Here is a 26892-nt window from a genome sequence, read left to right on the forward strand (position 1 = left end):
AAGAAGTAGAATAACCAGAACATATTGCTCAGCTGAAAGCACAAAGTAAACTGAGCTACTGGGAATCAGTAAAATCCACAGGCATCACTAGTCCCAGGGATTTAGAGTCCAGAAACCTCTCCAGGTGATGGACTGTTGATCTGGGGCTCTGTGCATTGTCACAGGCAGCTGGGGATGTCAGTTTCCAGACCAAATGACCCAACAAGAGATGCTGGTCATAAAAATCCATTTTTATCTGGAATGTTTCTAGAAGATCAAAACATTTTTCCTTCCAGCATCTAATGCCTGAGTGATACATTTAAACATGTTTAGTCTGCCTAGGCACCCTCTTTTTCTAGGAGCAGCACTCGTTATTTTTGAAATTATCCTACAATGAATTACCGGCTTTTCTTCTGTTCTCATCTTTTTCCTTCTCCAACATACACACACTGTAAACATGTGGTTTCAATTGGAGCTGCCATGGTCTTAGGCAATCCCGCTTTCTCAACCTTTGTTGAGTGACCCAAGCAAGGTTAAATTCAAGTTCTCCCCCACGAGTTTTCCCAGCTGCAATTGAAGAAGAGATACAGTCTCTGTGGTGGAAACTCCAGGTTGTGAAACTCAAGATCAATCAGCCGTAGAATCTCTGGAGCAGCTGCTGGGTGATGAGTAGAGAAGAAGCAGGCAGAAGAAATGACCAGAATCCTGGAGGAGTCTGCGTCCCGCTGGCAGGTGATGCTGAGGCTCACTGCATGTCTGCCCTGGCCACCGTGCGGTGGGTCTACCCTATGTGGGAACCCAAGAGCCAATATATTGCCATTTGCTTACAAGGACTGTCTTTCATTTATGACCAAAAGCAACTTAGTGTGTGTCAGGTCAGCCGCAGGATGAAGGAAGGGCCCCCATTCTCTGGATATGATCTTAGGTCTTCACCCTATTTTCTCTGTGCTGTTCAATAATTCTCTAGATTGGATTATCAGCATATATGCCCACCAGTCATTTAAATGCAATACCATTTAAGAAAATGCAGAGTTTTCTCCTTTCTAGATAGTAGGAAAATTAAAGTTACAGTGCATTATTTTAGAATACAGCTAGGCTTAACCTAACACATCAGTCCAGTTTTTTGGTTCTGCCTTGATGACTCTCCGGACTAATTAGTCATTTTTCTCCTTCTCTAATTAAACCAGGTTCATTTTCCTGCTGGCTACCTGTATGTCACATTTCAGGGATAAATCTCTCATCCTTAATTACTGAAATGGATTGGTTGCATTCTTGCCTCAGTTTCTTGTCCAGAAGTTCACCAAATGGTTATTTCCTTGGGCCAAATTCAGTTTTGGAATGAACTCCAGTCTTCAGCTGTTGATTTTGTTCTCTTTATCCTAGTAGATAAATTTTTGGCACATTCTTTCTCCTTACCATCGTTCTCTCTCCTCTTTACCCATCACTTTCTTTCTGTTGGGGTTTGGATTTATTGATCTCAGCCTTTCCTGATACTACTCAATTTATGTTTCACAGAAATAAAGGCTATACTTAAATGAAACTCAGATTCCTATATACAAATGTTGTGATAACTTGTTTCCTTCAATAAGGGTCACACAGATAGTATAGATCTTATCGGGAAGAAAAATTATCACAATATTTAGACATGACTGTCTTATTTTAAAAATGTTCTCAGTTTACTTTCAGATTCCATATATAGTTTTAAAATACATGTTTTAGTTGAAGAGTAAAAAAAAAAAAAGTGTAAGCACAGGCGTGTCATTGGGCACTCCTGGGAAAGAGAGCAGCCTTTTTTTTTTTTTTTCCTTCCTTCCTTCCTTCCTTCCTTCCTTCCTTCCTTCCTTCCTTCCTTCCTTCCTTCCGTCCGTCCTTCCTTCCTTCCGTCCTTCCTTCCTTCCTTCCTTCCTTTCTCTCTCTCTCTCCTTTCTTTCTTTCCTTTTTTTTTCTGTATTCTACCTCTAGGCTTTGCCTCCTTGCTTGCTCAAGTCAAGCCCAAGTTCTAAGTGTTTTTTTTTGTTTGTTTGTTTGTTTGTTTTGTTTTGTTTTTTTTGAGACGGAGTCTCGCTCTGTCGCCCAGGCTGGAGTGCAGTGGCCGGATCTCAGCTCACTGCAAGCTCCGCCTCCCGGGTTCACGCCATTCTCCTGCCTCAGCCTCCCGAGCAGCTGGGACTACAGGCGTCCGCCACCTCGCCCGGCTAGTTTTTTGTATTTTTTAGTAGAGACGGAGTTTCACCGTGTTAGCCAGGATGGTCTCGATCTCCTGACCTCGTGATCCGCCCGTCTCGGCCTCCCAAAGTGCTGGGATTACAGGCTTGAGCCACCGCGCCCGGCCCAAGTTCTAAGTTTTATGCTTATGGAAATACAGTAAATTAAGGCATTTATTTATTTATTTATTTAATTTTATTTTTTGAGACAGGGTCTCACTCTGTCATCCAGGCTGAGTTGCAGTGATGCAATAGTGGCTAACTGCAACCTTCACTTACTGGGCTCAATGGATCATCCCACCTCAGTCTGCTGAGTAGCTAGGACTACAGGTGCATGCCACCATGCCTGTCTAATTTTTGTATTTTTTCTTGTACAGTTAGGGTTTTGCCGTGTTTCCTAGGCTAACTTAAGGCATCTAAATCACTCAGGCACAACTAATTTTTTCATATTGCCACATCCTCCTATGAGAGGGATTGTGCTTCAGTCTTTTCAGCTGTCTATGCCTTAATTGTGACTCCCATCAATAATGCTTGATGTTGTAGCCAGCATTGGCTTGTTATTACCAAAAGCAATGCTGTTCTGGAAACACAAGGACAGCAGTGTCTCATGTGATGCAATTGGACAGAACCTCAAGAGGACATTTGCTCCCACCAAAGGGCATTCAGCAGAACAAGGACCAATCAGAATTCATCCAACAATCATGTTCAGTGTCATCTGACACCGGCAGGTCATAGCTTACATGTGTGATTGTGACTCTCATATGAGAATGAGATGGTCCACAACTGTGGGTGAAGGAACCTTCCCGTTCTCAATCTTTTGTTTTTTAAAAATATTTCATTCCTTATTCATGTGCTTATTTATTTATCATTTTACGCCTTCATTCATAAAAGTCTGCCAAATGCTATTCAGGGAACTAGGGAAAGACAACAAGCAAGCCCCAATCCTTCCAGCAAAGTGTTACAGACAGCGGCATCGGAAGAACAACAGAGAAATGGACAAGGAGGCAATAGAATGGCAGGGAGTGAGAAGCGCTATGCGGAAAGACAAAGAACGGTAAAGAGACAGGAGGTGGAAGAGATGAGAGATGGAAGGTGCCTTTTCAGATGAGATGCTTGCTGGAGGATGGCATCCCAAGCAGATGATGCTTGAGCAGTGGTCTGATTGAAGTGAGTCACATGGAGATCTGGGACAAGGGGAGGTAGAGAGGGCTCCATCCTGGAAAGTGTCTAAGGGGAGGTTCTGGAGAAAACTTCTCTTTCAAGCACGTGCAGTTTGTTGGAATATTCAGAGCTTCTGATGGTAGGGGTGAAATCCCCATGTTCCTTTTGGCTCTGGTCCAGAGATGACTCTCAGGTCCTGCCCCGTGACCCATCTCAAAGCCAGTGCTGGAGCACTTCCCTGCTGTCAATCGCTCTCACGCTCTGAGTCTCTCTGACTTCTCCTTATGCTGACCGCAGAGGAAAACTACTTTTAACGGGCTCAAGTGATGAGACTCTAATTGACTCCATTTTGATGAGCACAAAGTCAACTGTTTAGTAATCTTAATGCCATCGGCAGAATTGCTTTTCTCATGTAACAATCACGGGCAGATGTGAAATCTCATTTTATTCACTGTCCCCAGGATTTGAGTGGGAGATTTGGGAGAACATTTTAGAATTCTACTGACCATGCCTCTTTTCAATTTAGTTCTGATTTGGTTCACCTGAATCTACAGAGGTTTTTTTAGTTTTATTGTATTACTAGAATGTAACATGTTTCACTGTAAGAAAACTCCGAACTAAACACAGAAGCATATTTAAATAGGTTAAAAGTCTGTAATTTCACCTTTCAGAGGAACAAACCCTGAGGGTTTCTGCTGTGGTTTGCAGGCAGGGTGCTTTTGTCCCAATTGCTTTTTGTTTTTTGTTTTCTGCTGAGCCTGGTAGCAGATGAAATTTAAAATTTAAACTCTTTTCTACTCTGCACAAAGTACAGAGATTTGTTGACTACTCTGCTGCACCGCTTGATATCCTAAATCTAAAAGACAGCACAACAGGCGTATTTAAATTATGCTACTTCATTCCGCCAGAAAATATTGTATTGGCAACATTATCCTACATTTCTAATAAATGTAGTTCTGCATTCCAGTAGTATACATAAAATATTTATTTAAGAATCGACTCCGAAAACTCTAATTTACTAATCAAGGTGATATACTGTAATTTCAAAGAATAGAAAACAAGGAGATTTAGTGGGCAAGTCATTGTGGTCTTTAAATATTTTAAAAGCAGAAAAAGGAAAATAAATTGTTTTGTGTGGGTCTAGTACGTAAATCTAGGACTGAATGGTAGAAGTTGCAAGGAGGTATATTTCAGTATACAGGAAGTTTTTTTCTTTTCTTAAAAATAAAGTTAAAATAGAGCCCCTGAGCTCTGAAATAAAATAAAATTAAACTAGAGCTCCCTGAGTTGGAGCAGACTGCTTAGGAAACCAGTTTCTCCTCAGTCGAAGTATTTTGACAGGAAAATCTAAGGTCTATGTCAGAAGTGTTATCCAGCAGGTTTCAGCCAGCCTTATCTGTAGAGTCAGACAGTAAATCTTCTTGGCTTTTGAGGCCATGCTGCCTCTGTATCAACTTCTTAACTCTGCCATGTAAGGTGAAAGCAGGCAGAGACAGTAAGTGAATGAATGGCCATGGCTGTTTTTCAATAAAACTTTATTTACAAAAACAGGTGCAAAGCCGAATGTGGTCTGTGAACTGTGGTTTGTCAAGCCTGATATACTGCATTTCCTGAACTGGGTGGGAATAGGACCTAAACATCAACCCAGTCCCCTCCAAATCTAAGATTTCAGTGTTGTGTGATTCTTTGGTAGGGTGTAGGAAACATAGATATTATTTGCTAAAATATCCCTCTAGGAGCAGCTATCCATACCCATCCGTTATTGACTGTGCCTCCAAGCAACTCTAATAAAAAAAGTTCACTTAGAAGAGGTGCCAATTGCATGCCACCAAATAACTGGGAATGTTATGAGTATTTTTAAAAATGGAAACTTGTGCATAAACTGTGTGACCCTAAAATGAGATTAAGGTCCTTTTGAGTGCAGCATTTTTCTACCTTTTTTGATGTGTCATTTACAAATAAAAATTACAGATATCTTCTGTGTACAGCATAGTGTTTTGATATACATGTACATTGTGAAATGATTACCATAGGCAAGCTAATTAGCATGTCCATTATTTTACATAGTTATCATTTGTGTGTGTGTGTATGTGTGTGTGCTGAGAACCCATCAGATCTATTCTCTAGCAAAGTTCATGTATACGATATAGTATTATGAACTATAGTCACCATGTTTGCATTAGTCAGGGTTCTCTAGAAGGACAGAACTAATAGGACAGATGTACATATAAAGGGCAGTTTATTAAGGAGTATTGACTCACAAGATCACAAGGTGAAGTCCCACAGTAGTCTGCCTGCAGGCTGAGAAGCAAGGAAGCCAGTCCCAGTTCCAAAACCTCAAAAGCGGGGAAGTGGACAGTGCAGCCTTCAGTCTGTGGTTGAAGATCCGAGAACCCCAGGCAAACCACTGGTGTAACTCCAAGAGTCCAAAAGCTGAAGAACTTTTGTTCAAGGGCAGGAAACATCCAGCACAGGAGAAAGATGAAGGCCAGAAGACTTAGCCAGTCTAGTCCTTCCACGTTCCTCTGCCTGCTTTTATCCTAGCTCTGTTGGCCCCGATTAGATGGTGCCCACCCAGATTGAGGGTGGGTCTGCCTCTCCCAGTCAACTGACTCAAATATTAATTTCCTTTGGCAACACCCTCACAGACACATCCAGGAACCATACTTTGCATCCTTCAATCCAGTCAAGTTGACACTTAGTATTAACCATCACAAGTCTACCCCTTGTTTACTTGAACCCATACGCATCTCCTGAAATCATATATAATCTTCAAATAAAGTCAATAATAAGGTCATAATTATGTTAGGTATACATAATACAGCTATCCTTCATACAACCAGAAATGTACCAATCCCCAAACCAAATGCTATTACATAAAGTTAACAACATTTAAATGCTATATGAAGTAAATAAATCTTATGTCACATGATAAAGGAAAAAGAAAGGAAATAAAATGAAGAAATTTTCTTAGTACAAGTGTATACATGCACAAACATGTTCTTAACAAAATAAGGAGGAAATATGACAATTACAGTCCTCGTTTCTGCAACTGGTCATGTGGGCATAGCTGGTATTGATGACTACCTTCTTCTACTACCCATTCTGTATTCCTTTTGCCTTCAGCAAGCATCTTAGCAGGTTGTGGTTTTTTACCTAGTGGAGTGACCCAAACATTCATTCTTAAGGGGTCTGGGCGGTATGTAGCACTGCCTGGATTGAACTATTGTAGTTTCCCATTGACCTTGATCACAGAGCATGGTACTATGCTCTGTGATCATAGTACTAAGAGCATGGTACTAAGAGGTGCCTGAAGGGATCTCCTGTATTCCTCGCATACTCTTCCTTACCTCCGTTGTGGAGTAATAGACTAACTTCATCTTTTTTTTTTTTTTAAACATAAAGTATTTTTAATGTAGGTGTAAAAATAAAAGAATGGTAAACATAATAAGGTATATTTAATTTTACTTCTTTTTAGGAAGTTTAGAGTACAGACATGTATGCATATTTTGTTTCTTCTATTCAGTACAAGTCTATTTATAAAGTTTCAATATGTGCTATTTCTCTTTGTAGGGAGAAAAAAATGAATACAATGAACAGGTTGAGACAATATTCCTAGAGAATATATACAGTAACCAAATATAAAAACAGCTTGAAATATGTTCCAAAATTATAAATAAGGCTTACATTCTTTTTTTTTTTTTTTTTTGGGGGACGGAGTCTGGCTCTGTCGCCCCGGCTGGAGTGCAGTGGCCGGATCTCAGCTCACTGCAAGCTCCGCCTCGAGGGTTTACGCCATTCTCCTGCCTCAGCCTCCCGAGTAGCTGGGACTACAGGCGCCCGCCACCTCGCCCGGCTAGTTTTTTGCATTTTGTAGTAGAGACGGGGTTTCACTGTGTTAGCCAGGATGGTCTCCATCTCCTGACCTCGTGATCTGCCCGTCTCGGCCTCCCAAAGTGCTGGGATTGCAGGCAAGGCTTACATTCTTAAAGAGGATTGTTAACTATGCAAACTCATTTTCTCATCTCTAAGAACAAATGTTTGAAATTTAATTAAATACTATAAAATGCATATTGATGACATATATTTTAATAATGCAAATAGATCAGATTAATATATCACAAAGGTCAATAGGTTATGCAACACAGGCCAAGTGAGATACTAAATACACATCATGACTTCTGTTTCTTCATCTTGATAGTCCAGGTCAATCATCCCAGCCAACACTGCAACTCCCTTCTTAGCCTGTTGACTTAGAGGTAAACGGAGTTCAAAGTGTCCAGGTGGCAATCTTAACTTCCAGTTTAATGGAATCCTTGTTGTCTTCTGGTGGCAGCATTTTTCCCTCTGAAACTAACACCTCTAGGCAAGCAGAAAGTAATGTCTTGGGAACAGGAAGCAAAAATTTTGCTACTGGATCGCTAGGGGTGATGGTGAGTGGTGCCACTTCCACTTCCACCCCTTGATTCCTAGACCTGTGAATCCTGGCTATGGGAGAAACAGTGCCATGTATTGGACGTTGATTCAGAGCATACATAGCCACCTGGAGAATTTTGCCCCAGCCCTGCAAAGTATTGTCCCCTAGTTGGCATTGTAATTGTGACTTCAAAAGACCATTCCACAGTTCTATCAATACAGCTGCTTCAGGATGATGGGAAACAATGTCATACATTAGATCCCCCAACTTATTCACACCGTGTAATTGAAACTTTGGACCCCTTGACCAAAACCACCCCAGAGCCGGCACTCCCCATATGCTGGCTACCACCATTTTACTTTCTGTTACCGTGACTTTGACTTTTTTAGATTCTGCATATAGTTGTAAGTGCCTCTCTTCAGATGATCATATGATTTTTATCCATCATTTTGTGAATGTGGTATATAGCATTTATTGAGTTGCATATGTTGAACCATCCTTGCGTCCCAGGCTCGGTTGATCATGATCCTTTTAATGTGTTGTTGAATTTAGTCTGGTTAAGATTTTCTTCAGGATTTTTGGATCTATGTTCATCAGGAATATTGATCTATAATTTTACTTTTGTTTTCTTGTGATGTCCTTGTTTGGCTCTGCTATCAAAGTAATGCTGACCTCATTAAATGAGATTGGAAGTGTTTCCTCCTTTTCAATTATTTGAAAGAGTTTGAGAAGGATTTGTGTTAATTCTTCTTTAAATGTTTATAGACTTCACCAATGAAGACATCAGGTCCTGAGCTTTTCCTAGTTAAGAGTTTTTATTTCTGATTCAATCTCCTTACTCATTATTGTCCTGTTCAGATTTTCTATTTCTTTTTTTTTTTTTTTTTTTTTTTTTTGTGAGACGGAGTCTCGCTCTGTCGCCCAGGCTGGAGTGCAGTGGCCGGATCTCAGCTCACTGCAAGCTCCGCCTCCCGGGTTCCCGCCATTCTCCTGCCTCAGCCTCCCGAGGAGCTGGGACTACAGGCGCCGCCACCTCACCCGGCTAGTTTTTTTGTATTTTTAGTAGAGACGAGGTTTCACCGTGGTCTCGATCTCCTGACCTTGTGATCCGCCCGCCTCGGCCTCCCAAAGTGCTGGGATTACAGGCGTGAGCCACCGCGCCTGGCCAGATTTTCTATTTCTTCCTGATTCAGTCTTGGTAGGTTGTATGTTCCTAGGAATTTATCTATTTCTTCTATGTTACTTAATTTGTTGATGTACTGTTTTTCATAGTAGTCTCATGATTTTCTGTATTTCTGTGGTATCCATTGTAATGTTTCCTCCTTCAATTATAATTTTATTTGAGTGTTTTTCTTTTTCTCCTAATTAGGCTAAAGATTTCTTGATTTATCTTTTTGAAAACAACAACAGTGTCACTGATCTTTTCTGTTGTTTTTCTGGTCTCTATTTCATGTATCTCTGCTCTGATCTTTATTATTTTCTTTCTTCCTCTGTCTTTGGGCTTAGTGGTTTTTTTGTTTGTTTGTTTGTTTGTTTTTGCTTTCTTATTGCTTCAGGTGTAAAGTTAGGATATTTCCGATCTTTCTGTTTTCTTAAGGTAGGTATTTATCACTATAAACTTCCTCCTTAGAACTGTTTTTGTTGCATCCCATAAATTCAATGCCACAAGTTTTGTTTCTCTTTTCATTTTTCTCAAGATATTTTTTGATTTTCCTTTCGATTTTTTCTTTGACTCATTGGTTGTTCAGGAGTATGTTCATTTTCATGTATTTGTGAATTTTCCATTTTTCCTTCTGTTATTGAGTTCTACTTTTATGCCATTATGGTTGGAAAAGATACTTGATATGATTTCAATCTTCTTAAATTTGTTAAGATGTTTTTCATGGCCTAACATACGACCTATCGTGGAAAATGTTCTGTGTGCACTTAAAAAGAATGTACATGCTGCTTTTGGAAGGAATGTTCTACACATGTCTGTTAGGGCTATTGGTTTATAGTGTTTTGAAGTCCACAGTTTCCTTGTTGATTTTCTGTCTTGGTGATCTAATTCATTGTTGAAAGCATGTTGCTGTTTATTTCTCCTTTAGTTATGTTAATATTTGCTTTATAGATTTAGATGCACTGATGTTGGGTACAGATGTACTTACAATTGTTTTATCCTCTTAATGAATTGACCCTTTTACCATTATATAATGACCTTCTCTGTCTCTTGTGACAGTATTTGACTTAAACTCTATCTCGTCTGTTGTAAGGATAGCCACCTCTGCTTTCTTTTGGTTATCATTTTAATGCAATCCTTTTTTCATCCCTTCGCTTTCAGCTTATGTCTGTCCTTAAAGCCAAAGTTAATCCCTTACAGCCAAAGTTAAGACCTTACATATAGTTAGGTCTTGTTTTTTATTCACTCATCCACTCTGTCTTTTGATTGGATAATTTAATACATTTACTTCTAAAGCAATTATTGGTAGGTAAAGGCTTACTACTGTCATGTTGTTAATTGTTTTCTGATTGTTTTATAGCTCCTTTGTTGCTTCTTTTTGTCTCACTGTCTTCCTTTGTGACTTAATGACTTTTTTGGAGCAATTTGCTTTGATTCCTTTCTCTTTATGTTTTGTGTATCTACTACAAACTTTTTCTTTCTGGTTATCATGAGGTTTACAAAAATATTTCATATTTATAACCATCTATTTTAATCTGGTAACAACTTAGACTGCATTTAGAAATACTGCACTTTAACTTCTCACCCCACATTTTATTATTCGTGCCATAGTTTATATCTTTTGTATGTTGTGTATTCATTAACAAATTGTTGTAGTTATGGTTATTTTTTAATACTTTTCATTTTTTAACTTTTATACTAGAGTTAAAAGTGACTGTGGCACAATAACAGTATTGGAGAATTCTGTATTTGATTGTATAAGAATACCTTTAATGGAGTTTTATTCTTTCATATGTTTTCATGTTAGTTAGTGTCCTTTTGTTTAAACTTGACAATTCCCTTTTGCATTTTTTGTAAGGCAATTTTAATGGTGTTGAAATCCCACAGCTTTTATTTGTCTAGTGATATGATTTGGCGCTGAGCTCCCACCCAAATCTGGTTTCGAAATGCAGTCCCCAGGTGTCAAAGGAGGGACCTGTTGGGAGATGATTGGATCATGAGGTGTTTTCCCCAATTATGTTCTCATGATAGTGAGAGTGTTCTCATGAGATCTGATGGTTTAAAAGTGGCCGTTACGCCGTGCACATGCTCTCTCTCTCTCCTGCTGCCTTGTGAAGAAGGTACCTGCTTCCCCTTCACCTTTCACCATAATTGTAAGTTTCCTGAGGCCTCCCTGGCCATGAGGAACTGTTAGTCAATTAGACCTTTTATCTTTTAGCAGTGTGAAGATAAATAATACAGAGAATTGTTACTGACAGAGTGAGGTGTTGCTATAAAGATAACCTGAAAATGCGAAGGCAACTTTGAAACTGGATAACAGGCAGAGGTTGGAACAGTTTGGAGGGCTCAGAAGAAGATAGGAAGATGTGAGAAACTTTGAAACTTCCTAGAGACTTGTTGAACGGTTTTGACCAAAATGCTGATAATCATATTGACAATGAAGTCCAGGCTGAGGTGGTCTCAGATGGAGATGAGGAACTATTGGGAACTGGAGCAAAGTTCATTCTTGCTATGCTTTAGCAGAGACTGGCAGCATTTTGCCCTGCCCTACAGATCTGTGGAACTTTGAACTTGAGAGAGATGATTTAGGGTATCTGTCAGAAGAAATTTCTAAGCAGAAAAGCATTCAAGATATAACTTGGCTTTTTCTGAAAGCATACAGTCATATGCATTCACAAAGAGATAGTATTAAATTGGAAATTATGTTTAAAAGGGAAACAAAGCATAAAAGTTTGGAAAATTTGTAGCCTGACCATGTGGTAGAAAAGAAAAACCAATTTTCTGGGGAGAAATTCAAACTGGCTGCAGAAATTTACATAAGTAACCAGGAGCTGAATGTTAACTGCCAAACAATGGGGAAAATGTCACCAGGGCATTTCAGAGGTCTTCAAGGCAGCCCCTCCCATTACAAGCCCAGAGGCCTAGGAGGGAAAAATGGTTTCATGGGCCCTACTGCTGTGTGCAGCCTTGGGACTTGGTGGCCTGTGCCTCAGCCACTCCAGCTATGGCTAAAATTTCCATCTCCAGCTATGGCTAAAAGGTTCCATAGCTCAGGCTGTTGCTTCAAGGGTGCAAGCCTTGGTGGCTTCCATGTGCTCTTGGGCCTGCAAGTGCACAGAAAACAAGAGTTGAGCTCTGGGAGCCTCCGCCTAGATTTCACAGGCTGCGTGGAAACACCTGGCTGTCCAGGCAGAAGTCTGCTACAGGGACACAGCCCTCATGGAGAACCTCTATTAGGGCCATGCAGAGGTGAAATGTGGGGTTGGAGCCCACACACAGAGTCCCCACTGGGGCACTGCCCATCGGGCTGTGAAAAGAGTTCCTCCATCTTCCAGACCCCAGAATGGTAGATCTACTGACCACTTTCACCATGTGCCTGGAAAAGTTGCAGGCATTCAGTGCCAGCCGATGAAGGCAGCCGTCGGGGCTGTACCCTGCAGAGCCACAGGGACAGAGCTGCCCAAGGCCTTAACAGCCCACCTCTTGCATCAGCATGCCCTGGATGTGAGACAGGGGCTTAAAGGAGGTTATTTTGGAGCTTTAGAATTTAACGATTTCCCTGCTAGGTTTTGCACATGCATGGGGCCTGTGGCCCCTTTATTTTGGCCAATTTCTCCCATTTGGAATGGGAACATTTACCCAATTCCTGTACCCCTGTTGTATTTTGGAAGTAACTAACTTGTTTTTTATTTTAAAGGCTCATTGTCTCAGATGAGACTTTGGACTTGGACTTTTGGGTTACTGTGGAATGAGTTAAGACTTTGGGGGACTGTTGGAGAGACACCATTGGTTTTGAAATCTGAAAAGGACATGAGGTTTGGGAAAGGCCGGGGGAAGAATGATATGGTTTGGCTCCATGTCCCCACCCAAATCTCATCTTGAGTTGTAATCCCTGCATGTTGAAGGAGGCGCCTGGTGGGAGGTGATAGGATCATTGGGGTGGTTTCCCCTGTGCTGTGATCTCATGATAGTGAGGGATTTAAAAGTGGCTGTTTCCTCTGCACATACACACTCTGTCTCTCCTATCACCTTGTGAAGAAAGTGTCTGCTTCCCCTCTGCCTTCCATTATGATTATAAGTTTCCTGAGGCCTCCCCAGCCATGGGTAACCATGGGTCAGTTAAACCTCTTGCTTATAAATTGCCCAGTATCAGGTAGTATCTTTACAGCAATGTGAAACTGAACTAATACATCTGGGAAATTCTTTTTCTCTCCTTCCTTTCTGAAGGACAGCTTTGCCTGATATTATATTCTTGGTTGCCAGGTTTTGTACTTTCAGTACTTTGAAAATATCATCCCACTCTCTCAGCCTACATGATTTCTGCTGAGAAATCCACTGATAATCTTATGAAGCTTCCCTTGTATGTGAAGAATTGCTTTTCTCTTGCTTCTTTGAAAATTCTCTCTTTGTCATGGTGAGGATCTCTTTATATTTAATCTATTGGAGTTCTTTTGGGCTTCATAAACCTGGATGTTTATTTCATTTATGTCTCCAAATTTTGAGAATTTTCTGTTCTTATTTTTAAAAATAAGTTTCTGCAACTTTCTCTTTCTCTGCTTCTTCTGGAACTCTTGTCATGCATATTAGTTTTCTTAACAGTGTCCTATAATTTTTGTCAATTTTCTGCAATCTTTATCATTCCTTTTATTACTCTGACTGGGTAATTTCAAATGACCTGTATCTGAGTGTGCTGATTCTTTCTCCTGCTTGATCAAGTCTGCTGCTGAAGCTGTTTGTGAATTTTTTCAATTCAGTCATTGTGTTCTTCAGTTCCAGAATTTCTGTTTGGTTCTTTTTTATGGTTCCTATCTATCTTTTTGTTGAACTTCTAAATTTGCTCATGTATTGTTTTCCTGATTTTGTTTACTGTCTATCTATATTGTTTTGTAGCTCACTGAGCTTTCTTAAGATAATTATTTTTAACTCTTTGTCATGCAGTATAGATCTCCATTTCTTTAGGGTCGCCTCCTGCTGCTTTATTTTCTTCCTTTGGTGGTTTTTTGTTTCCCTGATTATTTGTGATCAGTGTGGCCTTGCATTGAAGTAGGTACCTATTTCAGTCTTTACATACTAGCTTCAGTAGAGGAAGCTGTTCACTAGTCAGATTGACCAGAGATTGTGGGTGGGCTGTCTGTTGGGGTCTATGCACAGGATTTCTGTTGGAGTTCTAAGGTTGGCAGGGCTGGATTCTGGGTTCATTCATTGTGGTTGTCTGTATTCTGTGCACAAGGACTGGCTTGAACCATGGATCCTGGAGGGCTGACTTGGCACTGAAATGAGCCTTAAGCCTGAGTCTGCAGGGGCCAGCCTAACATGGGGATCACCTGGCACATGAGTTCATGGGGATAGACCTGTTCCTGAGTTTATTCAGGCTGTCCCGGGACCAAGGTCCACTGGGGTGAGCCCAGAATCTGGGTCCACGTGGCCAAGATCTCTGGAGGCTGACCTGGTACTGGATCTGCTGGGGATGGCCTGAATTCTAGGCCCATGGGTACTAACTTGGAGCCTTGGGCTGCTGGGGCTAATGTGGAGGCTAGAGTCTTGGGGGCCAGGCTAGAGCTAGAGCAGGCCTGAAGTCTAGGTCTTCTGTGGCCACCTTGGAGTCTGGAGCCCCAGGGGCTGACCTGATCTGGGGTGAGCATGGGGCTGAGGCCACAGAAGCCAGTCTGGCCTGTGGCAGGCCTGAATTTTGGTGCCAGGGTTTACTGGAGTGGGCTTGGTGCTTGGGATCTGTGGTGAAGTTGGCTGCTATCTTAGCTGTCCCTTTTCCATGCAAGAGGGTATCTCTCTCCATGCTGTGCTGCCCAGGCTTGAAGGTGGGGTGACACTGGTAATGTGAAATTGTCCTTCCTATGCACTTCAATGTGTCTTTTCTTACTTCTGTGCTGCAACTGGGTGGTAAAACCTCTCACCTGATTCCTGAGCTCTAGTGCAGTTATTTTTGTGCACGGATACTTGTTCAAATTGATGTTTCTGCAAGGGATGAGCACTAGAAACTCCTGTTCTGACAAACTCCTATTCCGGTTCTTGCTGACATCACTCCCTGAAATAGTTAATATACTTAACAGCTGAACACGGATAGGATGTTCACGGAATATGTTGACAGGATGAAAAGTTGAAACTGTTGGCAGAAACCCAAAGTCAATATCGAAGCCAAGGAAAACATTGCCTGCGGTGCCACATTAGAACAGCTCGGAGACCGTTCATTTTTAAGTGACAAGAGACTCACCTCCAAGAAGCAATTGTGTTTTCAGGTAGCAAATTTCTATTATTCTGATTGTTTCCAAAGAAACTATAGTTTTTAAAGTATAGTTTTTTACTTTATGAGAAAATTAGTCATTTATATTCTAATTTCCTGAGTATATAGATAGTAGAGAAGGAACTAATATTCCTTTATGTAGAAATATTTAAATGTAAGATGATTTTAAATCAAAAAGAATACTTGATTGATTTAAAATTTTTAATTGGGCTTTAATATTTTCAGAGGTTTTCTTTACTTAGGGATTTTTTGACTGACATTATTGCCATTATTTATTAATTTTCTTTTTGCTCAAATCAAGAGGTTTCATAACTGTTTAATCTCTCTCTCTACCAATTCCCTTTCCAACATTACTAGCCACAGAGTTTGCCAATCAACAATAAACACAACAGTAGTCTGGACGTCTCAATTTGTATCTTGGGAAGCATTATAAACTTTCCAACTCCCTAGACACAAATGTAGAGAAAAAAACCCCTTGTTTTCTATACCAGAAACTGTGTGCTTTGTCTTGTAATTCAGACATTTACAAGAAAATCTGTATCACCTTAAATTAAGATTTATGTTAAATGTGGTCTAAAACCAACAGAGTTATGTATTGTTTTCTTTTTTAGAATGATTTTATTCAAGCAAGCAACTTATTTCATTTCCTTGTTTGCTACAGTTTCCTGTGGTAAGTGAATTATCTATAAAGCATGAAATTCAGGCTAAGACAGGAGTAGCCAAGCAAGTTGCACCACCTCTGGAGAAAGCTATTGAACATACAGCTTCGGGGATAGAGATAGTCCCTGATGATTCAGGACACGTGTCTATTTAATGTTCCAGAACAAGTACAACTTGTGAGATATATTGCTGTATACATACATTGCAGACCAGAGGAAGGAGCTCAGAAGTGGGAATGTCTTGGGACTTGTGTTAATAAAAACTTCTGTTCACAGATGACACTCTGCAAAACAAAACTCAAAACAAAAAAATTACTCCTCTATTTTTATCAACATTAAAAAATTAAACATTATCTGAAATTTCAAAAGAGTGCTGGGCATTATATAGTGTCTGGGTCCAATCCAAGTATCTGTTAGGTACATGATACATAGTTTTACTCTGGACAGCCAGGGAACCATTTCAAAAATGAAAGTACCTGGTTTAAATTTAACTTAGCAAACCAGGCATTTGGATAGTTCTAGGTGAATAACTTTCAACACCAGATTTCGATCTCATTTCTCTATTAGTATCATTAATTTTTGGAGAATAAAAATGATTCTGGACATTTCATTAATCGCTATAGAGGGAGTTTTCTCTGTGTCCCCACAAGGCATGATTCTGAGTCCATGGTGACTTAAGAGGGCCACATAACAATGAGTATTTAACTTTCCTCTCGTATGGCTACAATAAACGTCTACAGGGAAGGTTTACATTCATAAAGAGACTACTTTTCCAGGAAAAAAGGCTTTGATTCCTCCTAAATCACAACTCCTCTGTGTCTGTCCCTCAACCCTGATTGCTTTTCTAAACCGTAATTTACCAACCCATGTGCAAACCCACTGAAAACTGAAAAGGAGCATGAGCCAGAGATACTGTGAACCACGGCCACCTCCAGGTGGTTTCTCATTTTCTGTTTTTTTCTTCTGGCAAAAAAAATCATGATTATGGCTAGGAAAATTAAGGATGTAAATAAGCAAAAAACTAGAAACTACGTATTGCATGTAGTCCCCAAATTCAGAAGCAGTCGTTGTTAAACATCTTTTGTTTAGTCTTTCAGATATTTTTCTACATATGCCTATTTGCACATTTTACAAAAAAGAGTTATTAACTATGGATACTCTTTGACTTGCATTTTCCACTTACAGCTACCTTTTGGTGCAAATAAATGACATTTTTTGGAGCTTGCTATTCTCTTTTTATGGTATGTTTGTGTGCACATTCTTATGCACTTAGTTATTTCTGTAGAATACATTTTTTGAAATAAAAATACTAGATTCAAAGGTATGAATATTTTAGAAGGTTTTATGGTGTGGCATCATGAAATTATCTTTCAGAAAAGTTACTCCCTAGTTGACTTCTTCTACCAGCTAATAAGAGTCCTCATTTACCCCACTTAGGCCAACTCTAACAGGCTTCTGTTGCTTTGCATCCTGACATATTTATCTTTCTGGAAACAGTATCCTAATTTATTTCTGCAGAGCTACTGCCTCTCAGTTTTGGTCCATGTGGTTCTGGTGACCCTGACTCTTCTGCTGAACCAGGAAGTGCACACATCCTGCTGACTGCAGTGACCCAATCACAGCCAACATCTTGCAATGAAGCGTTTGTTTAGATGTCTAGAAATAGGACTCTTTTTTTTTTTTTTTTTTTTGAGACGGAGTCTTGCTCTGTCACCCAGGCTGGAGTGCAGTGGCCGGATCTCAGCTCACTGCAAGCTCCACCTCCCGGGTTTACGCCATTCTCCTGCCTCAGCCTCCCGAGTAGCTGGGACTACAGGCGCCCGCCACCTCGCCCGGCTAAGTTTTCGTATTTTTTAGTAGAGACGGGGTTTCACCGTGTCAGCCAGGATGGTCTCGATCTCCTGACCTCGTGATCCGCCCGTCTCGGCCTCCCAAAGTGCTGGGATTACAGGCTTGAGCCACCGCGCCCGGCCAGAAATAGGACTCTTACTTTTTTTTCCAATTTAACTTGAAACATAAGAGAATACAGAGGCCTGAGCTACTGGTCCTATTTTGCTACTATGTGGAGCTTGAGAGTAATGGTAACACCATGACTGGAGCAAGCAGAAGGAGACTATTGTCCATTGATGCTATCCGTTGAGCACAATGTGGGGTTACTCCTTAAGCCAGAGTCACCAGGGGCTTTTTGGCTCCTGAACCAATAGATTTCATTTGTATTCAAGCCACTTTGTACTAGGTTTTCCATCATTTGCAATCAAAACCAGTATACAAATACTGGTTATTTAATTTTTCATTTTTACTAATCTCATGGAAAAACTGGCTTCTAGTTGTTTTAACTTGCCTGTATTTGTGATTCTTCCCATTTTCATGTACTTACTAATCACTTCTATTTCTTTTGTAAATTATCTTTTCATATTTGTCCACTAATTCTTTAAAATTAGAGTACTTTTCTTCTCCTTATTGTTTATGTAATTGTTAAACAACACTGAATAACCTGCCCAAAATCCATGGACATGGGAGCCCATGTGAAAGCTTTGAAAGCCACCATCATTATGAGATAAACTATATAACAGTACTTTACATATGCTCCAAAATACAGTACAGACACGGCTATCATTGTCATGATCATCATTATCATCATGATCGCCAACTTAGGAGGATAAGCAAGAACACCTACTAGAAGTTTCTTTCCATTCAGCAACAAAGTTGGCGTTTTTCTAGTCACTCCCTTCCCTGACTGAATCGCATGGCAGTTCACAGAGGCTCAATGGCAGAATGGGAAGCTCTGGGCCAGCACCAGCCATTGTGTGCATCCTTGCGTGTGAACCTAGGTGCTGGAAGAAGAGTGACTGCTTGATAATTATGAGTCAGTCAAAACCACCAACTGTCTGACAAAACAGACCTCTTTGTAACCAGTATTGTCACTAAACCAATGCCTCCATGCTTTGTGCATACATGAAATCTAGGCAATACACTTGTATTCCCCAAAGCTTCCATTTGAAGAGATCTGTGCTCTTCCCAAATATAAACCTTGCCCAAGAGGTGGTCATCTGGCCGCATCTCTGAGAGGGATAGAAGTCTTGCTGTGTTGGGTGGTCAGACTGGGGCTCAGGGCCAGAATCCCCAGGGGGTAGGATAGTGCAGAGAAGATGGCACTCTCCAGTGCTTAATAAAATGCACGTGGTCCAAGCTGCCCATTCCCTCAAAGGCAATAAAAAATAGGTACTATTTAAATTGAAGAGTAACTACTGCCCCAGCGAATGGACAGGTTGTCACCAGAATAGCCATGGTTAATGCCCCAGCGAATGGACAGGTTGTCATCGGAATAGCCATGGTTAATGCCCCAGCGAATGGACAGGTTGTCATCGGAATAGCCATGGTTAATGCCCCAGCGAATGGACAGGTTGTCATCGGAGTAGCCATGGTTAATGGTCAGTTGACTGACTGAAATGAATATGCTGGCTGACCAGGAAAGCTCATTAAGCAGACTTGGAAGAGAGTCTTTCCAGGTAAATCCAAATTTACAAATTAAAGCAATAATGACACCTAATTCGCTAATAATAGGTGGGGTGCAGTGTATTTTAGAGCTGGGAATAATTCCAAACAGCAAATAGTTCAAAATTTACTTTCAATTTAGCATATGCATGCATTTGTTTAAACTATCTTAAAAATGAGTAAAAAATATTGTCAGTTTGCTTGAATCATACTGAGATGCGGAACAATATTTAGCACTGCATGCTAGAAAAGGACACAGGATTGGGAGTCAGGGCTGGGTGACTGTCGCAGGATTTTCATTAAGTGTGTGGATCTTGGGCAAGTCTGTATGCCCTGAGATTCAGTTATTTAACTTTCTTTCAAAAAACCTAATCTAGATGCAGATAACAAAACCTGCTTCTAACTTCCCTTACAGAATTGTGAGAAGCTGGTGGAGATGTTTGTAACCAAAGTGTTTTGAAAATAGAGCAAATATTCTTTTTAAGGCATGATATTTTCATAGCATGTCAGGCAACAGGGAAAAACTAAGTTAGGATTTTATTTTATTGTGGGTAATTTATGTGCAAATTTTTGTGCAATTTAATGAAAATAAGCCAAAGTTTTAATGCAGAAGTGCCCAGAAAATTAAATAACACTCTACATTGTTCAAATGGTTGCCTTAATATATTTTATTTTCTCAGCATAATTAGAATTATATTATACAGGTCTTGGAGTAGTCAGTCAGTGGGAGAAGTTAAGACAACAGATATCTTTTTGTTAAAATTATTATTTGAATTATCTCAAATTAACTTTTATGGTTCTATCACAGGATGTCTAACTCAACTATACGAAAACACCTTCTTCAGAGGTGGGGATGTAGCTTCCATGTACACCCCGAATGCCCAGCACTGCCAGATGATGTGCACATTCCACCCAAGGTGTTTGCTATTCAGTTTTCTTCCAGCAAGTTCCATCAATGACATGGAGAAAAGGTAAAAGTTGATATTTCATTATTGGAGAAGCCATTTTTCTAAACTGAATCGGTTTTGTGCAAAGAGGTGTAGTATAACTGAGAGTTCTGTCTCAGACGGGGTTCAAGGACCAGCTTCAGCAAAATCCCTTCAAGTGGTTCTTACAAAATGCAGATTCCTCAGCAACAACCCAGATTTGCTGAACCAAAGTTTCTTGGGACTAGAAATCTGCATTTTAAACAATCACTGTGTTTATTTAAAGTAGTAGAAGCTAGTCATTTTCTATTCAAAGCCTCAAAATGCTTGAACATCGTTGGGCTAAGAGATTGTCTCCAGAAAGCGTCTAACAGGTGAACATTTCATCTGAATAAAGAAACAGACTTAACTGTGTGACCTGTGATCACATTAGTGGCTAGCACAGTCCGAAGGAAATAACGTAAGACAAGCATTTTGCGGAGAATATAATTGAGAAAGATCTAGAACTTGTGATTTTGGGACAGGGCAGATCTGAATGAAGCCTAAAGTGAGCCAGTTTGGGCACCTATGGCATGATGCTATGTATGGTATGTGTGTGTTCATGTGTGCTTGTGCTTGTGTGAATATGTATTATTAACTGGAGATTTGTAAAAGTATTGGAAAAATACTACTTATGATTTTTTTTTTTTTTTTTTTTTTTTGAGATGGAGTCTTGCTTTGTAACCCAGGCTGGAGTGCAGTGGCACGATCTTGGCTCACTGCAACTTCCGCCTCCCAGGTTCAAGCGATTCTCCTGCCTTAGCCTCCCAAGTAGCTGGGATTACAGGCACGCACCACTACATCTGGCTAATTTTTGTATTTTTAGTAGAGACGGGGTTTCACCATATTGGCCAGGCTGGCCTTGAACTCCTGACCTCGTGATCCACCTGCCTCTGCCTCCTAAAGTGCTGGGATTACAGATGTGAGCCACCGCACCCGGCTGTAATTACAATTTTTATTACATCAGAAAGATGCTTATTAATCACAAGCTACAGTTTCATCTTAATGTTTTTTCATTTTGAATAAGAATAAGTTTTTCTTTGTTCTTCCCATTTCCATATTCATAATTCTTTTCTCATCTTCACTCCACGTGAGTTTGTGAACTAGAAATTGGATAGTCATTCTCTGATCCTACATGTTAAACTTGTAGAGAAAACCCAGATTGTATGTGAGGATCATCATCTTAAAAGTGGAGGTAGGTTCTAGAATTCTTATAAATAATGAAATTAACATGAAGGCTGACATTTGAGACAGAGGGAAGTCTTTCATTAAGTGCAGACTACAAGGAGTTAATAAGCAAGATGAACACACAATATACAGATCCAGCTCTTATCACTAAGTTAATTTTTTAAGTAAATGAAAGTATTTGCAAAAATAATTACCAATTAAGGACATAGTTGCCTGAAAGTTTAAGAACACAGGAAAAATCATTAACTCTTCAATATGGTTGACTTCCTGTACTTAAAAAATGTGAGTGTAAAGAAAACGCAATGCTGAAGTTAAATATTATGGGGATGTTATAAAATTACCTCTAAGAGTGTTCTTTCCAGCAAGTTTTGGGGAAGCTATATTATTTCCCTTATTCCTGGTTTTATTTGTTAGTGTATAGAAAATGCTAGACATTTCCTCAATGTATGTTTGTTGTTCTACTTCCTAAATAATGCTACTTTTAAAACAGGTTTGGCTGCTTCTTGAAAGATAGTGTTACAGGAACCCTGCCAAAAGTACATCGAGCAGGTGCAATTTCTGGACATTCCTTAAAGCAGTGTGGTCATCAAATAAGTGGTAAGCTGCGAATTTCTTAGCTACATTTGAGTTAATATTGAATCTACCTTAGAACAGCTTTTGCTAAAAGTTTGTACTGCTACAGCCTTTTGGAAGGAATCACTCATAAACATAGAAGATGGGGCAGTATTCCGGACACAAAAGAGGGACCCATATTCATCTGGACACTTCTGTTGTCTTTATCAATCGACACATATTTAATGAGCCTCTATTATTTATGAGGTTAGCACTCAAGTGTAAGATTTGCAGAAAATGAATCCAAATAATCGTGTCTCCTTGTTTCCAGATAAGAATTTTTAAGAAAACACGAGGGAACATCTCTCTCAGGTTCACGTGAGGGTAATTTTTATATCAGTGATTCTCAACCAGCAATGATTTTTGTCTCTTCCATTAGGGGACATTTGACAATGTCTGAAGACACTTTTGGTTGCTATGACTAGGGAGGGCTCTATTAGCATTTACTAAGTAGAGGCCAGAATGCCTCTCTCATTTACTACGAAGAGGCCAGAACGTTCGAATGCTGCTGCCCAACCTTCTACAAGGCACAGAGCAGTCCTCCACAGCAAATAATCTTCTGGCCCAAAATGTCAACAGTGCTGACATCAAGAAACTCTGATATACCATTAGGCCCAAACTGAAGAACTGAGTTCTGCAAATCTTGCTAAAAATAATACTTCTTAAAGGAAACTTGAGGACTAGGATGCTAGAGAACTTTGATTTTACATCTGAAGCTACTGATGTCTTGGGAAATAATTTCCAATGCTATCCTAATAAATTTAAGACAAATGAACTATTTCTCAAACATGACTGGGACTGATCAGGAAGCGAAAAGTGCTGAAAAGATTCAACTGATGGGTTGTCGGAATCTTAAAATAGCTGAGCTGTGATTCTGTGTGACTATACATCATTATGATTTTATCTGTATTATGCAGAATTAATTTTGTAGGTTCAAATTTCAGATGTTTTTAAATTTGTCATCCTTTCCTCCCTCATTGATATCACCCCTTCAATACATACACACTTTGAGCCTGCTGTTTGCATGTTAACCACTTATCAAAGGATGGCAAAGCCTTCGTTATCAATATGGGCCTGACTTAGCCAGTGTAATAGGTGTAGTCTACCTGAGGTGGGGTACATTTCCTATTTTATAAGATCAATGTGTATGTTAATCTAATTTGGTATAAAGTATTCAAGGAAGTGCTGTTTCCAATTGTTGTATCTTATAGCAAAATTTAAAGAAAAAGTAATATTGTGCCTTTCCCAGTATGCCTGTTATTGTTAATGTATTCTAAAACTCAGTGTTACTCACTTAGCTTGCTTTTAATGTTTTTTTCTAACTTCATCATCTTAAAGTGAAAAATTGTTCCCAAGTACATAAAATCTCTACTTTCAGGAACAATTCTAGTCAAAAGCATTTAGAGCTTTCATATGAACACTTAAAAAGTTGTTATTTGTAAGAGTCCCATCCCAACTCTTAGCCTATTCTTTTCTCACATGCAGAAAAATTGGAAAGAGATTTCATTTCTACTGTCTGCAAATTCCTGTATTTAAGAACCACTGTGAATAATCCACCTCCCTACCCAATTCAACACGCAGTTTTCCTGACAGTTTGTATATTTTCTGTCTTTCCCACCCTTAAATTTAGTTTTATGACTTCAACCACACTTCTTAGGAGTGGAAAGTTACCTATAAGAGATTATGGTTTATTCCACATAATCTTGGGGAATAAAACTTTAAAAAAGTTCATGGTTTATACTTCTGGTTTACATTACTTCCTTAACCAAAAGTCTAACTAAGAAATTTGAATATTTAAAAAAAAAAAAGAGCCTAATTTTGCTTCATTGTCTGTGAAAAGAATTATCTATATCTTTTGCATGTAAGACAAATCTCAGTGAAAAGGGTGCTTAAATAGAAGTTAACACTGTTTTAAAGCAAGAATGGAAGTGGCTTCATCATGCATAAACAACAATTCTCCACATTTTGTAACGATTGATTCAGATGCAATTTGTAGTCAGACAGGAGAAGTTGAAAGCAGAGAAAGAACACTGGGAGATAGAGAAGCTCCTTCATTCAATGCAAAAGGTCAAAGGCACATCAGTTTCTTTAATAATGCAAACCTCAGCACACATGATCAGTGTCCTCATTATTATTGCCTTGTTTATTTCCCACTGCTCACTGTTAATTTCAAGGTGAAATTTACCTGTATTGCTGCATGCATCTTGCAGTTTAAGAAGCGAAGTAACCCAATTTCCAAGCTAGTGCTTTCAGGAAAATACTGGATTGTATTTACTTCGAGCAGAGTTTGATAATTTATGGACATAATAAAAATTTTAAATCCATTAATTAATATAGCAATTGCCAAAACTGGGCTGTTATCCTTCTAAACTACCAGCCCAAATGGTAGTGGGATCCTTCTAAACTACCAGCCCAAATGGTAGTGGGTATCTAATCTACCTCTAGAAAGAAAATGGACTGTGTTTCTCTATGTATTTTTCTTGTACAGCTTGCCACAGAGACATTTATAAAGGAATTGATATGAGAGGAGTCAATTTTAATGTATCTAAGGTTAGCAGTGTTGAAGAATGCCAAAAAAGGTGCACCAATAACATTCGCTGCCAATTTTTTTCATATGCCACACAAACATTTCACAATGCAGAGTACCGGTGAGTACAATTCATGGTGTTTGTTCTTTATATTAGTGCCCCCAGGATTTCACTGTATTCTTCATAACCTCTTTTGTTCCCGAACTAAAAACCAAACAGGGCTTTTACTCCTAACCACTTTCCTTATTTACTTGTTCTATTTTATATTTTTATCTTTTTTTTTTTTTTTTTTTTTGAGACGGAGTCTTGCTCTGTTGCCCAGGCTGGAGTGCAGTGGTGCAATCTCGGCTCACTGCAACCTGTGCTTCCTAGCTTCAAGCAATCCTCCTTCCTCAGCCTCCCATGTAGCTAGGACTACAGGCGCCCACCACTACACCTAGCTAATTTTTGTGTTTTTAGTAGAGACGGGGTTTTACCATGTTGCTCAGGCTGGTCTGGAACTCCTGATCTCGTGATCCACCCACCTGGGCCTCCCAAAGTGCTGGGATTACAGGCATGAGCCACTGCTCCCGGCCCTTCATTTTTAAATTAAATAGTTCATTTAATTTCGTTTGTTTCTCTACTCTTTTCCTCTGGCAGGTAATTGTACCCCATCTTCAAAGCCTGGCATCCTCTTCCACCACTTCTCCAAAGGCTGATTCTTTCAGGTCTTTCCTCAGATACCGTCCCCTCCAAAGGGCCATTTCTGAGCATTCTCTTTTAAGCCACATTCAGCTCTGTTTATTTCATTCGTAGAGCTAATCACAATTTGATTTTAACTTGTGAATTTCTTTCCTTATTTTTAAATCTCATTTTTGTTTGCATAGGTGTATGGGGTACAAGTGTAATTTTGTTACCTTGGTGTATTGTACAGTGGTAAAGTCTGGGCTTTTGGTATATCCATCACTGGAGTCACGTACATTGTACCCACTAAGCAATTTTTCATCACCTGCCCCTTTCCCACCTCTCTATCACCTTCCCAGTCTCTCCTGTCGATCACTCCATGCTCTTCTCAATTGTGGTGTCATTGTTTCTGAAGTCATTTTCTGAAGTCTGTGTCATTTTTTGCTTTCCTGAAGTGAATTTTGGTGTCATTTTTCCTGAAGTTCCATTTGCCCCACGCATAGGCCTTACTTATAGAATGAGGGTTTAGTGTCATGGTGTCTCCTGCCTCATTCTCACCCCAACTTTCCCTTGACCCCTTTGCGAGGAGAAGGATGTCCATTTGATTAATAATGCAAACCCCTAACCCACTCATTATCAGCATCATTGTTTTTTCCACTGTTCGTTTGAATACTACATGTTACCTGGACTGCTACCTCCGCCTCAAACTGCAGGAAGCAAAGTAACCTCTTTTCTTCCCATGCAGGAACACTTGCCTCTTAAAGCACAGTCCCGGCGGAACACCTACCACTATAAAGGTGCTGAATAACGTGGAATCTGGATTCTCACTGAAGCCCTGTGCCCTTTCAGAAATTGGTAATTGTAGGACCACTTCACCTTGTGATTGTAGTAGGCGGAATAGGAGCCCCCAGAGATGTCCCTGTGCGGAGTCCCGGTACCTGTGCGTGTGTTCCCACAGCTGGCAAAAGCGTTTCTATCAATGGGATTCAGTTAAGGACTTTGAGATGGGGAGTTTACTCTGGATTTTCTTGATGGGCCCAATGTACTCACAGGATTGGGTGCTCACAAGGCTAATAAGAAAAAGGGAGAGGCAGAAGGGTCAGAGGCAGAGAGAGGTTTGAAGGTGTTACGCTGCTGGCTTTGAAGATGAAGGTCCGTGAGCCAAGGAATGCAGGCGGCCTCTAGAAGTTGAAAAGGGCGAGGAAACAGTTTCCCTGTGGAGCATCCTGGAGGAACAAGCCCTGCTGATGTCTTGATTTTAGCCCAGTAAGACCCAATCTCTAGAATGGTAAGATAATAAATTTTTGTTGTTTTTAACCACTGAGTTTGTGGTTATGCCCCTATAGCAGCAGTTATAGGAAACTAGTACAGTGATGTTGTTATAGGTACAATGATACTGTAGCAAAACTGTAAGGTCCTTCCTTGGTTGTGTCCCTATCTAGGGAAATGACTCTACCTGGGGAGGGAAATAACATTCTGTCATGTCACACATAAATGTAATTTCAATGGAATTGTCCAGAAAATTGCCATGACATTCCACCTCATTTAGCATATCAGGATGTTAATGACAAGATGTTACTGAAACCAAATCCCTTACTGCCAG

The 26892-nt window shown here is 39.9% G+C and overlaps 1 protein-coding gene across 1 annotated transcript in view; it reads left to right on the plus strand.

The window, feature by feature from the left end:
* The first annotated feature begins 11005 nt into the window (after window positions 1-11005).
* KLKB1 (kallikrein B1) overlaps window positions 11006-26892 on the plus strand; it is a 32974-nt gene continuing 17087 nt past the window's right edge. Inside the window, exons 1-7 of the mRNA XM_025385847.1 lie at window positions 11006-11073; window positions 14989-15174; window positions 15791-15849; window positions 20142-20304; window positions 21977-22083; window positions 24587-24746; window positions 26035-26144. Coding sequence (XP_025241632.1) covers window positions 15792-15849; window positions 20142-20304; window positions 21977-22083; window positions 24587-24746; window positions 26035-26144 — 598 coding nt within the window. The 5' untranslated portion in view covers window positions 11006-11073; window positions 14989-15174; window position 15791. The remainder of the gene's footprint in view (window positions 11074-14988; window positions 15175-15790; window positions 15850-20141; window positions 20305-21976; window positions 22084-24586; window positions 24747-26034; window positions 26145-26892) is intronic.

Source organism: Theropithecus gelada, chromosome 5 (genome assembly GCF_003255815.1).
Source record: "Theropithecus gelada isolate Dixy chromosome 5, Tgel_1.0, whole genome shotgun sequence".
Lineage (NCBI taxonomy): Eukaryota > Metazoa > Chordata > Mammalia > Primates > Cercopithecidae > Theropithecus > Theropithecus gelada.